Source organism: Apodemus sylvaticus, chromosome 9 (genome assembly GCF_947179515.1).
Source record: "Apodemus sylvaticus chromosome 9, mApoSyl1.1, whole genome shotgun sequence".
Lineage (NCBI taxonomy): Eukaryota > Metazoa > Chordata > Mammalia > Rodentia > Muridae > Apodemus > Apodemus sylvaticus.
The window spans coordinates 45,019,453-45,036,850 of record NC_067480.1 but is presented as its reverse complement, the minus strand read 5'-3'; the positions used below and the strand labels follow the sequence as shown (position 1 = coordinate 45,036,850).

General features: G+C 35.2%; 1 protein-coding gene across 1 annotated transcript in view; it reads right to left on the bottom strand.

Annotated features, from left to right (window-relative positions):
• Erbb4 (erb-b2 receptor tyrosine kinase 4) overlaps nucleotides 1-17,398 on the bottom strand; it is a 708,134-nt gene that overhangs the window by 147,220 nt on the left and 543,516 nt on the right. Inside the window, exon 21 of the mRNA XM_052191829.1 lies at nucleotides 8,086-8,271. Within this exon, the coding sequence (XP_052047789.1) occupies nucleotides 8,086-8,271 (186 nt within the window). The remainder of the gene's footprint in view (nucleotides 1-8,085; nucleotides 8,272-17,398) is intronic.

Here is a 17,398-nt window from a genome sequence, read left to right as displayed (position 1 = left end):
TATATTCTGCTCATCTCTCACCTTAGCCTGATGAAAAGTAATGAACTGTTGCCAACGAGATCCTTGTAATCCATCATGTTTAGATGATGGAAAGGAAAATTTTGTACAAACATTGTAGAGAGGACGAGGAAACCATCAAAGTTGTGCTTCCTAAAACCTGATACTCCTTTTAACATGAAGAAGTTTAATTGAGCGTTTTAGAATTTTGAGTGCATGTAACTAGTCTGTATTCAAAGCATAAACTCCTCCCACATATATCAACATTTTAGATGTATTATATATAGCATATAAATACATGTATGTGCATGTGTTTTGAAAGGTATGCATTTATGCACATACATATTCTAAAATAAATTTTGGTCACATGATGCTGAATGAAATTAATCTAAATTTCCCAAAAGAAGAGAGGCCTGAATGATACTAAACTGATTGTCTCACTCGCAGACTTATCTCCGTCTCCTTCCTTGCCCTTTGGTATTGCTTGGCTGTTCATTTGCAGCCAGAGACCTGCAAAAGGAAATCAGTGGGTACAGAAGGAGTGCTGATGTCCTCACCCCCTCAACATGCATAAGAGACATGAATAAAACCAAATGGACTGTTGCATCTCTCTCAAGTAACATAACTATACACGTCCAGTATCCTCATCATTGAACTCTGTAATATTCTTGTATCAATCGATGGAGGATATCTTGCACAGAATCAGAACCAAATTTCTAATGTTAAAATGAATTTCAGAGTCCAGAATATTCCATGTCCCTGTAAATGACACAAGTTCTGAAGATAATTTTAAAAGTCACCTTTCAAACTCTGATCATGTCAGGACTTGGATGTCATTAAATACAAGGAAGTAGTCAGGTACAGTAGGGTCTGCCTAAAATTCTAGCAATGAGAGAGCTGAAGCCAGAGGATTGACATAAAATTCAAGACTAGCCTGAGCTACCAGTGAGACTTGTCTCAAAATAAATAAGTAAATAAAACTGAAAAAGAGTAGAATATCACGAGGACACAATGTAACTTCCTTTGTAACTGAGTATAGAAGTAGTTTTATGAATGGACACAGGTCAATCTTCAGAAGAATTATATCCACAAAGAAAAAACAAAACAATTCTGATGAAACAAATGAGATCTGAGTAAGTTCTCATGTGTGCAATTATTTTATTCATAAATGTATTCTATAATTCATCAAGGAACTGAAGAAGAAACAAACAGAACTTCTAATGCTGTTACTTTTTGTTAATCTATAATTATTCTGAAATTAAAGATATATACATCTTTATTATATATATATATATATATATATATATATATATATATATATATATGATACCTTTTAATATAAGAGGAAGTTCAGGACAGACCTAGACAAAGTCAAGTGTGCAAAGAGGAAAGGCAGCTGTTCATCTCTATGAACGAGCTCTATGAACCAGTCCCTCTATGAGTTTGGTACCCAGATAAATCATTGTGCTTTATGCTTTGTTTCTCTTTTCTGCATAAAATGCTAGTCTCATCTCTCCAAATTACTGAAAGCATCTTGAAGTGTGCAGGAAAATAGCACTGCATCAATACATCTCAATGAACATGAATATATTTCACAATTTACCAATAGAGCAATGCTCTAACACCCATCTAACTCCACAACACTACAAACAAAAGCCCCAGGGGGCAATAAACAGGATATGCCTACCCATCCTCTTTGATTCTGCCTTTGAGAAAATCACAGAGTTCCTCAAATGTGCCAAGATAGCAAGCTTCACATAATCATGACTAACATGTAATTGTGCACACTTTGCACACATGAAGTGAAAGCTAATCCATTTGGATAGGATAGTTTCACTTTCTGTTAGAAAGAAAGAAAAGAAAGAAAAAAAGAAAGAAAGAAAGAAAGAAAGAAAGAAAGAAAGAAAGAAAGAAAGAAAGAAAACAAAGAAAAAGAAGAAAGCACACTTAAACTACCAGCTAATGCAAAATACATCCAGAGAAGGGAAGTTTCTAACATGTATATAATCACTAAATGAAAACGTTCACTGTTTACAGGAAGGAGGGACCTACAAACTGAATTAGAGTCACTCAGCAGGCCCAATAATGCCACAGGCAAAGCAAAGGGGAAGCCTACCATCCCATAAGCTAGACATGGAAAAAACCTAAATGACTTCTCTAAGTGTGCGAACTTCATATTTCATTCAAACCTCAGGAAATAATTAAGCCTTCAGTGCAACACTGGGACCTGTGCTCCAGAAACTACCTCCATAAACTCAGTTTCCACTGGTAGTATTGAGATTCTCTCGCTTCCCTTATTGTCCTTCATATATCATCCCCCTTTAAGGCAATGAGAATTCGACACATAAATAAAAAGCACAAGATTGTTTCAGGGAGGGGATAAACATGATTCAAATCCAGCCAGGAGCTTTATCATCAGCTTGGGAGGTTGTAATGTTGCTAGACAATCTTATACAAAGATTGAGAGAGATGTTCCTGTAGCAGGGAGATTTTAAAAATTATTTGAAAAACAAAAATTAAAGCATCTGCCTCATTTAAAATTCTATAGGTGAAAAAGTTCATTATATCACACAATAGTATCTCAAAAGACATATGATATTATACCTCAGACTCGACATTTAATTCTAATACTGTAACAATTATTTCCTCTAAGTTACAAGGAGCCCATAGTCTTCTGAATCTAGACTTGGGATGGAATCTCAATTCATCTAAAAAAGTTATGTGGGTAACAATTGATTCTCAGTCACTTGCTCTGTCACTAAGAAGAATGTAGTCTTAAATACACTCTGTCAAGTATTTCGGCTCCCATCCCCAACACAAATGCAACCACAGTTCCTAAAGTTAGTCTCTGTGAGAAGCTTGGTAAGGAGACCTCAGCTTCTATGAACTTTTCAACATCCTCCTTGGTGGCAGAAAGAATCACGTTGCCTTTGGCAAATACTCATGAGCCCCACTAAGGTTCATTCTGGGCATAATCTTTTCTATCTCACGTCTGTCTGTCTTGCTTTTCTTCACTAACCCCCCCCCCAAAAAAAACACTTTAATGACCTATTAGTTAGTATGCTCTGTTTACAGCTGTGTATAAAAGTTCATGTGTTTCTATTTAGGCTTAACATCTAGAAGGAATTTCTGTACCGTGAGTTCCAGGGGGAAGACTCCAAAGCTTTCCTCTGGTACTCAGGGTATAAACCTCAGTTAAGTTCTGTTGTTTAAAAAAGCCTCAATTTTATGTTACCCAGAGTGGGCAAAATTTTGACCCTGGGAATTGGAGGATCTGGACTCAACTATGTGAATGAAGATGGGGTGCTTCAAAGCTGAAGAGGAAAGAGGGCTGCTGTTGGTACATCCTCAAACAAGCAGATGTGGGGTACGGTGGAAAGACCTTGGCATCTGCATCTGCTCTGCACCCAGAAAACTGGAGATTGCTCACACATGCATTTACACCTGAGCCCTGGTGTCACAGCTATATGCTTCTGATCTCAAAGACAAAAATGGATCCTACTCCTCATATGCTAAGAATGGTAGCTAGGTGAGATGAAGTCTTGCTGCTACTAGACTAAATTGTGAATGTTTCACTACATATTTATCTCTAATCACCATGCTAAATGTATTGAAATTTTACTTGTCATTCATACTTCAATAAAATTGGGTAAATATTATGTATTTGTGCATACATACACAAAATGGGTCAGAAATTCCAATTCATTCACATATTGGGGATCTTCATGAGGTTTACTTTCATTTCCCTTCTTTTTATTTATTATGAGAGACAAAGAAGAGTCTAAAGATAAAGACATGTGGTAAAGAGAGGCTCTTTCCATTTTTCTGAGGCTTGTAAGAGAGAGTATACAATGGCAGTTGTGTAGTTTTATTCCCCTTTGCCCTTAGGCAGTGGCTTGAAAGAGAAGTACTTATTAGTCTTGGGCAGATGATACAGTACTCACTTGGTGGAACTGTTTGGGGAGGCTAGGAGGTGTGGTTTTAGGGCTTTGTTTTTGTGTTTGTTTTTTTATATGAGATATTTCACTAGAGGTTGGAATTTAGGGTTTTGAAGACTCACGTTAGTCCTGCTTTGCTCTCTCTCCTTCCTGCTTATACAAAGAGCTCCCATTTCTACTACAGCCATGTCTGTCTCTTGCTGCCACTCCTCGCAGCCAGGAGGGACTCAACTCACTTGAACCATAAGGTCAAATAAACTCTTTCTTCATATGTCCATTTTCACTAACCTTCTCTCTGTCTCATCTTGTCTCATCTCATTTCCTCTCCTCTCCTCTCCTCCCCTCCCTTCTCTCCCCTCCTCTCTCTTCTTTTCTTTTCTCCTTTCTCCTCCTATTCACTCTCCTGTCTCTTTCCTTCCCCTCCCCCTTTATCCTCTTCTTGTCTTCTTTCTCTCCCTCCCTCATGAGTCCCTTTATGTAACCTGTATTAGGGCCATATCATATGTGGACTATCTATAAGTTAAGAAAGACTTTGGCAACCAGAGTAAAGTAAAAAGTAAGAAGTGGTAGCTGAAGTATGACTTTGGATCCAAATCCAGATTATTATTTTATATGGATAATGTTTCTACTGCACTATGCTGTCTTCCTGGGAGAGTCATTATGAAGTTATTTTGATGATTATATTTTAAATAATATTGTTTTGCTTCACATATTGTTTGCTTCACCTTTGAAGAATAGAAATCCTCTTAGCATGTATATCTGCTATATCATATACTTAGCCGTCATAATAGCATTAATGTCTTGCCTATTCTACTGTAGAGAAAAACAGATTAAAGCCATCTAGAGTATTGTTTAAGTTATTGGAGATGATAAATGTTGGCAGTAAGCTAAAGAGAAGTAGAGGCTACTTCCTGATAAATTCTGTCATAATAACTCCTGGGAGGTGGTATGTTACATTGCTCAATGTGTGAAACAGTGTTCTGTGTTGTTGTGGTTACTATGTCAACCTTCCTCAGTGGAGTATAAGCATTGCTCCAACATAACGCAGCATGATACTTAACTGTATATGTCAATTAATCTGAGCTAGGAGGTACCCAGATATTTGGTTAGACATGGTTTCCAATGTGTCTATGAGCAAATTTAGGTGAAATTAACTTTTCATTTGGTAGACTGAAGTCCAAAGTACATTGACTGGCCTAATTTTAAGGTGGTGGTAAATCTCTTCAGTTACAGATTTGAATAAAATAAAAAGAACTTGACTCCTGAGAAGGGGCAATCTCCTTCTGCCTGATTGCATTTGAACTGCAGATTCCATTTTTTCTTGTACTCTGAAATGGATTTGACTCCAAAATTGTCTTTTCCATGATTTTGACTGTGATAGATTTGAGTTGGAATGTATATACATAGTGGTTCTCAGATCTTTGAACTGGGACTAGTACTGTAGAATTGGCTCTCTTAACTATCTAAGGGTTTCATAACTGAGTTTGATTAATATCCCAAATAGATTATTTCTAATAAATCTCTTTCTGTATCTATATGCACCCTATTAGTTCGGTTTGTAGGCAGAACCCTGAATAATATATTTAATGTGTTTTTATTAAGAAAATAGTGAATTCCTCTTGACTAGACAAAAACTGCAGATAATTATCTACCAAAAGTCAACTCACAAATCTCTAATTAAGAAATATGAATCTGAGAAATAGAGACCAAAAATTTCTGTATGAAAATATGTATTAAGTACTTGGTATATTTAGGATAATTGAGGATATTCATATTTTGAAAATCAAATTTTATCTAGTTTATAGTGATCCTGAAGAGTCCATGTAGGTATTTACTCTGGCCTAAATTTTGCCACTGATCAAAAACCATTCTACTGAATTTCTTAAAATATTTGAGACTTTGCTTTTATGCACAAATGGTTACAAAAATCTGTATTTCAATTTTTAATAATGGATTGTCATTGTCATGCTACAGAGATTGTTGGAGCAACAGTGTTATGAATTGTAATTAGACTCGTTATCTTTTATTCTGCCTTTATGAAATAAATCTTTTATGAAAACAGTGAAAAAGCCCTCTCACTCAAAAGACATTAATAGAGTTCTAAATAACACTAATTATTATTTTGTATATTAAGTTTAACAACAGGTCATGATTTTCTGATTTGGTAGTTTGTATACATGTGCAATGAATGAAGTCTTATATATATATATATATATATATATATATATAGTATCTGGCATTAAGTAGAAACAGGTGAGAAATGTCTAACATCATTATTTGTTATTTAACTTATATCAGACCTTCAGACTTGAAGTTCATTTTTATTCATGCAGAAGTAAATGGCTGAAACAAGGAGAAGTTAGCCTCTTGTCATTCCACATACTAAGCATTAGAGAAAAAATAAAAAAGAATAAGAAAAGAATGCCATGGCGGGGAGGGAGGAGTGGATAGGTGTGGGAGCACCCTCATAGAAACAGGAAGAGCAAGGATGGGATAGAGGGTTTGTGGAGGGGAAAGTTGGAAAGGGTATAACATATAAAATGAACATAAATAAAATATCCAATTAATAAAAAGAAATGCTCTCTGGCCTGTGAAAGTACTGGATGTAAGTGGCTACAGACAAACATGCTGGTAAAATATTTATTAAGTAATTATTAAAAGGAGTGAGCAATCACTTCTAAGAATTATATATATATATATATATATATATATATATATGTATATATAAATGTGTGTATGTGTATGCATGTGTGTGGGGGGTGTGTTTGTATGAATATATCAGCCTTTGTAACTATCAATCACTTTGGCATAGTTGTAATTAAGCCAGAACGGGGAAGTGGGAAGGGGTGGGAGGGAGGACAGGGGAAGAGAAGGGGGCTTACGGGACTTTCGGGGAGTGGGGGGGGCTAGAAAAGGGGAAATCATTTGAAATGTAAATAAATTATATCGAATAAAAAAATTAAAAAAAATGAAAGTCATACTTTGTACATGAATTTCCAAGAATTTACAATCCTTGATTCCATTATTTCTGGGCTAATTCTAAATCAGAGTGTAAGTAGTTGTAAGAGTGTAGGTCAGAGAAGTCTGTTAACTTCATGATGTACAGGAAGCAGAAAGCTAGAAAGCCACCAGGGGCCAGGTACAACCTTAAAGGAACACACTGAATGATCTTCCTCTTCCAAGTAGACCCTATTACCTCCTTAGGTTTCAATAACTTTCACCATAGTACTGGAGTGCTTGCACAGGCCAGAGTGTGTGTCATATTTTCTGGAACTGGAGTTGCAAACAAGAGCATCCAGCCAACTGAATGCTAGGAATGGAAATCAGGTCCTTGGAAAAGCAACCAGTTCTCTTAATTGCTGAGCTATCTCTCCAGCCCCACCACTTGACACTATTTTACCTAACGAAAAAGACAATAGAACTTTCTGTTGATAAACTTACAAACCAAGAGAGCACCAGAAAGTCAACTGACAATAATGTAAAAGAAGCCATCACAGCTTTGAAAAGGTCTCAGAATTACCAAAAATCCTGGCCTATACTCAATAGTAGGCTTTCCAAATACAGCAGCAGCAGCAACAAACAACAAGGCTCAAAGCTATAAATAGGCAGGAGAGATGGTTCAGAACATAGATGTGGTTACCACTAAGCCTAATCATTTATGATTTTGATAATTCTATAAACTTTTTAAATAAAAATTAAAAAATGGAACATTTTTGACATTGAATCTTTAAGTTCTTGATTTTGTTTGTCAACTTGACTTCATTAGAAACTATGTCAGGGAGATTGGGGAGACTGGAGGAGTGGAGAGAGAGGAGACTGCAGTTTGGGAAGCCATGTATGAAAGAAGAACAAAAAAAAAGTTAAACAAGTTTAGCACTTCAATTATTCCATTTGACTAGTGTGCCATGCATTGTGTCATCTGGTTAATTTAATATGAATACCTTGGAATAATAATCCAGAAGCAAATACAACTAGCTTATGTGTCTTATCCATGGTCTTCAGTAAAGTACTTACAACAATGTCATTTAACATAGCAATAGAAGTTAGTCATGTCAAAGTGTGCAGAGCTATGCTATAATTTCAATTGTCAGATTCTTCTATATCAACTAAACCCTCAAATATCATTTTTATAGGAAATGACAACACTTACCTTAGCAATCTGGACACACCAATTCAACAGCAACTGTGATCCAATGTTATCCTTGTGTTCATGGACATAATCCAGTAGGCAGCCGTGCGGCATCAGTTGAGTAACCAACTGGATAGTGGGGCTCAGACATACGCCCAGTAGGCGAACTAGGTGTGGGTGATCCATACTTGCCATGATCAGAGCCTCCTGTAACAGCAACCATGGTAACAAAAAACAGAATAGCATTACTTCAACTCAGCATTCCTTAGTATTTTAAATACATTGGAAGAAAGGTATATAATAGATTTTATAACATACTCAGTAAGTCAGACATAGTGCTTATAGCTTTTAAGCCGGCATTCAGGAAGCAGAGGTCAGCAAAGCTCTGTGTATTTGAGGCTAGCCTATTTGACACACTGAGTTCAAGGCCAGTTTGGCTCTGGACCCAGTTTCAAAAGAAGCATCAGTAGACTCAATTAACAATGTAAATATATTTAATCATTTCCTACTTAGACTTATATAATTAAATGAATCTAAAGAAGAAATGGTCTATACCACAAAGTAAATTCAGTTACCTAATAACCTATTAAATCAAAACCTGTATCTTATCTTTATAGCATGAACAATATATTTTATTGACTGCCAATTATGTTAAAATAAACATCATTGTATACTAGAGACTTTTAATTTTTAATGATATCTCTAGACAATTAAACTATGCAAATATGGATTTTTCTCAAGAACAAGAATTTACCCTAACTTGACTTACCCATTATTCATGTGGAGTTATCACATGTAAGTAACATATGTAAACTGAAGAATTGTAAATAATAACCAAGTCTAAATGCTGATTTAGAAGATTTTTTACTCAAATATATTTTAAAGTTAAAAAATTCATGAGATGTCCTATTTATAGATATCTATACAGTGTGCAAGCTAAGTGAAAAATACAAGATTTTATCTGAATCAATTTCATTATTTGATTAAATCAAAGCCAAATTCCAATGGTTTTATCATATTGATATTCAACTAAAGGAGATGAAAATGTAGCCATATGGTGGTACACATTATATCTTATATTTGTCTCTAACTTAAAGTTATCATAGATATCAATACTATAATATGAAACACATTAACATAAAGGATATTTTTTCTGCTTTATGTTTTATATTTTAATGTATGACACGTGCCTTTATGAAACAAAGTAAATAATCTACTTCAGTGAAAACTATAATAAACTTTTGGTTTTACAAAGCTTCATGATATCAGCAACATATTATCCTTGTTAATTATATTTAATTTCAATTATAAATAATCAAGTAAATAATTAGAATACAATATTAGCCACATTTTATGATACAATGGGAAGAAAATAGCCTAAAATCATTAAAAATTTTAATATCATGCCAGTCAAACATGACTTAAACCCAGCATTCAAGAAGCAGAGACAGGCAGCTCTCCGAGTTTGAGTCTAGCCTGGTCTGCAGAATGAGTTCTAGGATAGCAAGACTACACAGAAAAATCCTCTGTTAAACCAGCAAATAAACAAACAAATTGATCACTATTATGAAAAATATGAAGAATGGGTGGGATGTTCAAGCTAAAACTTTTACAGAAATAGGCCAAGGCTAGATCTTTGGCACATTCTTTTTTTGATAGTTCTTTTATATCAAAAAATATTTTTCATATACTATATTCTAATCAATTTCTTCTCTCTCATCTCCTCCAAGATCATCCTCACTCTCCACCTAGCTAACTCAACCCTTTGTTTCAGCCTTTCTTTAGACAATTAAAGAACAAAACAAATGGAAGTAAACAACCAGTAAAAGACAAAGAAAAAGCACAAGAAATGCACACAGACATGCAGAAATACACACAGGCACACACAGAACTTATGAAACAAAACTAGAAACCATAATATATAAGCTAAAGACCAATAAGTTAAAAAAAATAAAAAAGCCCAAACAAAGGATCACGGAGAAAAAAAATCTCCAAATTTACCACCAAGTTGGTTGTGTGTTGGTTGGGCATAAGGTCTACCTTTAAGTATGGTTTTATATGCAGGGAAAGTCCATTAAGAAAACTAACTTTTTCTTTGTGAGCAGATGATATTTGGAAATAGATTCTGTATTAGGGATGGGAGTTCATGACATTTTTCACTCTCAGCCTATGAACTTCAGTTGGTGTGCCCTGTTCAAGTACTCTGGCCATGGTCTCTGTGGATTCATACGTGTGCCAATCCTTTTGTGGCTGGAAGGCACTTTTTTATTTGTGCTTTGATGCATTTTTAGGTTGAAAACTATGTACTATATAAAATACTATCAGGATAACCAGGTATGTAATGTATGGATTATGAATTACATAATATACTTAGCTTAAATAATTCAGAATAGCTTTAGTAGAGTGTAATACACAAGAACATTTCTTGATTATTCTATTTTTTGAACAATTTTATTAGATTTTTTCTTTATTTATATTTCAAATGTTATTGCCTTTCCTGGTTTTCCCTCTGAGAAGCCCCTACCCCATGTCCCCTTCCCCTGCTTCTATAAGGGTGATCCTCTACCCCACCACCTACTCTTGCTTCCCTGTCCTCGCATTCTCCTACACTGGGGAATTGCTCCTTCATAGGACCAAAGGCCTCTTCTCCCATTAATGTCCCACAAGGTCATTCTCTGCTATATATGGAGCTGGAGACATAGGTCACTCCATGTGTACCCTTTAGTTGGTGGTTTAGTTCCTGGGAGCTCTGGGGGCGTGTCTGGCTGATTCATATTGTTCCTCCTATGGGGTTGTAAACCCCTTCAGCTCCTTCAGTCCTTTTTCTAGCTCCTCCATTGGGGACCCTATGCTCAGTCCATTGGTTGGCTATAAGCCATGGACATTTTGATCCCACGTCTAAGAAGGATCAAACTATCCACACTTTGCTCTTCCTTCTTCCTGAGCTTCATGTGGTCTGTGAGTTGTATTTAGGGTATTCTGAGCTTTTGGGCTAACATACATTTAGCAGTGAGAGCGCATACCATGTGTGTTCTTTTGTGATTGGGTTACCTCACTAAGGATGATATTTCTAGTTCCATCCATTTGCTTTCTTGATTATTCTTTATAATGGTTTACAGGAATAGAGTAGGAGGAAGAAAATGTGTATGTATCTGTGTAAGTGTGTAATAAATACATGTACATGCATATGAAGGAGGCATGTACATGGCAAATTAGTACTAAGTTTTTGGTACAAAATAAGAGAGTGCTTATGATATTACTCTTATGTACTTTCTGTCTCTAAAAGTTTTCAAACAACATTAATCATATAAAGCTATGCTGGGTTTTTGTTTATGATGGCATGATAAAATGAATACATACAGCCTAATTTTATGGAAGGAAACTGAGATACCACACATCAGCAAATTCTTAGATAGCATGCACAAATGGACATCTCATGTAGGAAGAAGTTGATTTCAGAACAACTGTTTGTAGGCTCAGTTAGGTACACAGAGGTGACAGGTCTTCGTCTACCATCTGTTGTGGTCAAATAGAAAGGACTGTGGTTGTAACTATCAGGAGACTAGACAGAAATGTTTGAGAGAGGCAGATGAAGTGATAGCAACATGAATCACTCTGTCTCAAATAATTTTTTACTTTTAAACTTCTGTGGCAGCTGCCAAAGTCACTTATTTCCACCTGTCCTCTATGAAGAGGAAGGCAATCTACTAATCCCACCCTATCTCCCCCAGGAAACTGGTAAGTCGCAGAAAAATTCATGTGGCCTTGTGTGTATCTACCAAGGTTGAAAAACTTCAGTTTCATTTATTGTGTAGCTCAGCAAACAATTGAAATAGAGTCTTATAGCTATGAAGATTTTGCAAATATAAATGGCAGGTGAATTTAATAATATATTATGTAGTATCAACTGATTATATTCATAGCATAAACTACATGGTTTCTGCACCAAATTATAATATGTACATGTGTAAAATCTATACAACATACCAACAAGTGAGGAAGACATATACTCAAATATCATAATTATGTATTAAATTATATAATGAATTAAATATGAAATGCTATATAACTAATTAAGCTACATGTATACTTATTGTATTCTGCTTGTTACTATCATGGTGGATCCTACTTTTTCTCTGTGATCGTATCACTATGTTTAGGACATTGTTCTTGAGCTCTTAGGTAAGAAATTAAGCCTTGAAGTATTACTTGTGGGTATGAAAATATACCAAGCAGGTATACAAATTTAATGTAGAAAGCAGGAACCTTTGTAATTCTCTGGCACATTTAAATCAAGTTAAATTTCTGTAACTATTACAAAACCACAAAGCCAACAGTTGTAACCACTGTTTGATCCTAATTTCAACCATGTGAATAGTCAAAAGTGATAGACATTCTTTGCTAAACAAGCAGAAGACTGAGTCTCTATTCCTTATTTCCTAAGGGATTGATTGCCTAATGAGCAGATCAGTTTTACAACATATTTTCTGATTAGAAGTGTATCATTATTTCATAGGATGGTTTCATATATATATATATATATATATATATATATAAATTTTTCCTTAAATTTCATCAGGAGTTCACATTGTAGGCATTTATCTTATTAGCAAGACAAATCCACACACCTCACATTAGCTATACAGGAATGAATTGAGCCTAATTACACATTAGTTACTGAGGGCCAATTAGAATCAAGCAAGTTAATGTTCATTGGTAAACTACATTCCAGATACTGTACCTCAGAAAAAGACAAAGGAGTCAGCATCCTCTATCTTATTCTAGTGCTTATTATTAGGCCTTTCTTAAGGGAAAAGGATTGGGGATGCTTAAGGCAGAAGAAACACTTTGAGATATTATGTTTTAAAGGACGGCATATATAAAGTGATTATTTTTCTTCTACAATACAAAGACCAGTGTTAACTATATTCTCTATATGCATTTGAAAAGTTTACATTAGGTGATAGTTCATGGGAAAACTGAAAGTTTTCTTTAAAAACTAATAGTTCAAGTCTTGGCAAAAAAGCTGGGTTTGTATTAAGGAAAATTGCTCTTCACACTACAAAGAGTATTTGGAAATAAATTGCAGAGGATTTACATAATTGTTCCCCCCTCCTTTTTTGGAGAGAGAAGTTGAACAAGGCACTAATTGTAGGTTTTATTTTTCATAAAGGAAATAGCAGATGGTTTTTTGGAGGATAGGGGAGTAGATAAAGAAAATGGAATGTAGATTCATTTAAAGCTGTAAATGAGCTAGACAAGCAGGGAGAAATACCAATATTTTAATCAAGGAGAGTTTGCTTTCAATAGATAAGTCTGTTTTTAAATTAATAATGTCCTCAGTTTCTTATGGGACCTATAGAAGCAATTTTGCATCTTAGCTGATGTCACTGGAAAATGCCACCAAAGGGCAGTGGGATAAATATAACCCAATAGGTACAGAACCTAATTTTTCAGGAAATTAAAATTCATTCTGCCTTTATTTTTCCTTTGGCCCTGTAAATTTTCTTTTTCTTGTAGGCGAGGTAAAGAGTTTTCCCATTGGAAACAAGGGAGACTCCAAGAGGTGCACGGTGGGAAATTCTAAAACTGGGATATTTTTCTTGATAATGAGATCTGCTTTGAATAAGAACATTTTTTTAAAAACCACCAAGGGACTCTAAGGCATGCACACACACACACACACACACACACACACACACGGCTCTGTGCAAGTGCAGCATTAGTCTCTATCCATGTTATTTGTATCTCTAGTTTTCTCTTGAAGGGAAGATGGTGCTGTAAAACAATAAATGTGAGCTGGACTGTTTTTCACATCGAGATGCTGCTCTTTTCAGCCAGCAGATATATTTTTGTTGTTGCTTGAACTTGTTTTATTCTTTCATGTTGTCTGATTGTGCCACATGAGCAGAAAACAAAGGGAAAGAAAACATATAGCCAAGTAATACTACTGGGCTATTTTGTTAAAAAAAATGTTAGCTTCAGCCAAACTTTCCCTGTTTCTTTATGGTTATACACCATTAATTGAATACCCTCCAGCAGCAAATAGAGAAAATCTTATTGCATTAGGAATAAGGAAGAGAAAAGGTGGGCCAGTAAAACAAACAAACAAAAATAAATAATGTGGATTTATAATGTAATTGTCAGTAGGTTTATGGATATTTGTGACAAATGTTGTTCCTGAAGACAGTGCAAATGATAGGAATGGATAATACTAAGAAAAGAATGACAGAGGCACAAGGAAACTGGATGAAAGTAACTTAATCTACAATATTGTCGTACACAACTATTTTTTTACAGCACCCAAAGAATAAAATAAATTAAATACACACTTGTTTCTTCATGTCCATTTAGACAGGGTAGATTACTACATCATCATTTTTACATCATCATCTACATGGTTCACCTTACCCAATAACCCCCAGAAGCACTTTGGGAACATAAGTAATTAAGTCTATGGCCCTTACATTCCTTGAAGGCAGTTGTTTTCCATTGTCATCCTGCATCATTTACTCATCCAGGGGCCATTTATTAGATTTAGTCACTATTTGTTGTTATGTTATTATGTTAGAAGAGGTTGGTGAAACATTTTATACAATATAGAACTGTACTGTCTGGTGTTTGTTTCTACATTTTTCCTCCTCACTTGTTCAAGTAAAGTTCTTCCATCATTATTTTATCTCTTATTCTTTTAGTTACATCATGTAACTAAATAGTCTTACTGAGTATCTGCAATGTAGTTGTACTGTGAGCGAGGCTGTGTTTACTATGCCATTTACCTGCACAAAGATTTTACTCAACTAGAGATGCAGTGAAGAATGGGGAAAAAGAAAAAAAAAAGTATTTGGGTACGTTAAAATGGATCCTATTTAAAAGCTCTAGCCAGGCGGTGGTGGTGCACGCCTGTAATCTCAGCACTCTGGGAGGCAGAGGCAGGTGGATTTCTGAGTTCAAGGCCAGCCTGGTCTACAGAGTGAGTTCCAGGACAGCCAGGGCTATACAGAGAAACCCTGTCTCAAAAAAACCAATTCCAAAAAAAAGCTCTTGAAGTCTGATAACCCAAGTTCAATTCTTAGAATAAGAACTAAAATTTTCTACTAGGTATGCTGTGAAGATTATATCAGATATACTAAGACTATGAAACAGCAATAATACCAGCTAATACCATATAGCCTATACTTGCACACCCTAGGAGTCTCATATGTGTGGCGTTTGGTAAAGCTATAAGTAATGGCTTGAGATGAGGCTGAAAATGAAATTGGGTTTGAGATTGCATAGGTCCTTATTGTGGTAGGAAAACTTGATTTATTCATAAATATTTTAGTTTCCAGCCTTCCTTAAGCCTTATTTACCTCTATTATACCTTGACCTCATAGCATAATTAATATTTTGCTTTTTCATATAATTTTTCTCTGATTTCTTTCTTTAGATATTACTTGGTGAAGACAACACCTCTTACTTTAATTTTTGATCTTTCAAATATTGTTAGAAAAAATATCAGACTTTCCTGGGTAATAGCCTCAGAACACCTTTTAAAATAGTATTTATTTGCAGTTTATTATTGCTTCTCTGTGTCACTAAATTAAGCCTCTAATTCTGAACAAAAACCAATCTTTTCCCTATGTACGTATTACTATGCAAATAATATTCAACATCAGTTTGCTCTGTTCCTCTGATATATAATTTTACCATTAATCTGCTCTATCGCTTTATCTTTACTTCTCTCCACTCCCTGTGACTGCAAGCTTGTATAAATGTCCCATATCTAAGAATAAAAGCTCTTCCGTGACTTATCCCTGTGTTAGAAACATTTGCTATCCTAGTTATACTACATCAATTTAAGTCCCTGTTAGTCTTGGAGAGCTAGCTTTCCTGCCTACAAGCTTTCGATTCGACTTGCTCTTGGAATGATCATTAAATATGTCTTTTCACTAAAGTCAAAAGGTCTTATTTTTATTTTTTTTATTTTTTTTCTTACCCAAATTTCTTTACCTCACTGATTGCCTCCTTTCCCCATCATACCTCTGTAGCAGATGATGTTTTTAGTTTTCTTAACTTTTTACCCAAATTATTGTCACTACAGTTACTGGCATCTACCTTTTCCTCTGTTGTCTTAAGTTTGGAAATGCTATAACGCTTTTTCTTTAATATGCTTGCCTTTGTCTTCCATCCCCTGTATTCAGACAGATTTGTTCACAAAGTTTCTGAGATAGAAATTTTAAAAATTAAAGAGTACCCTAGGCGTATTTTTTATTGAAGTGATAAGATACTGTGGCAAAGGCAACTTACAAAAGAAAGAATGTAATTTGGGGCTTAAAGTTGCAACGAGTTAGCATCCATGATAGCACAGTAAGGTACAGTAATAGGAACAGCTGAGGCAGAGACTTGAGGAATAGAGTAAGTCTTTAGAGACTTCAAAGCATAGTGCTATATCTACTTCAACAAGGCCATACCTCCTTATCCTTCCCAAACAGGTCCACCAACTGGAGACCAAGTATTTAAATATGTCAGCTCTTGAGAGCCACCCAAAGACTACGGTGGAATTGTTATAACATCTGGAACCAATTCAAGTCTCCTATGATAATTGAAATGAAGGAATACATAATAATCGAATAATTTTCTCAAAGAGAGAAAACAAAATACATTCTCTTCAATATTCTTAATATCTCTTCTAAAGATGAGAATTTTGTTGTGCTCTTAGTTCACATCTTGCCCTGTCCTGTTCCTTCAGCTATCACTACTGAACAAAGGCTCTTGATATATGTGCTCCTCCATTGAAAGCATATCCATTATCTGTTAAATGTTTATAATCACAGATGTTTTTCTTCAATGCAGTGATATTATCTAATATTTTCATTTTTATCCTTGTACTAAGCTCAACTCCAAATGGATCAAGGACCTCCACATAAAGCCAGACACTCTGAAGCTAATAGAAAAGAAACTGGGGAAGACCCTTGAGGACATTGGTACAGGGAGAAAGTTTCTGAACAGAACACCAATAGCGTATGCTCTAAGATCAAGAATTGACAAATGGGACCTCATAAAATTACAAAGTTTCTGTAAGGCAAAGGACACCATCAAGAGGACAAATCGGCAACCAACAAATTGGGAAAAGATCTTCACGAATCCTACATCAGATAGAGGGCTAATATCCAATATATATAAAGAACTCAAGAAGTTAGACTCCAGAAAACCAAACAACCCTATTAAAAAATGGGGTACAGAGTTAAACAAAGAATTCTCACCTGAAGAACTTCGGATGGCGGAGAAGCATCTTAAAAAATGCTCAACTTCATTAGTCATTAGGGAAATGCAAATCAAAACAACCCTGAGA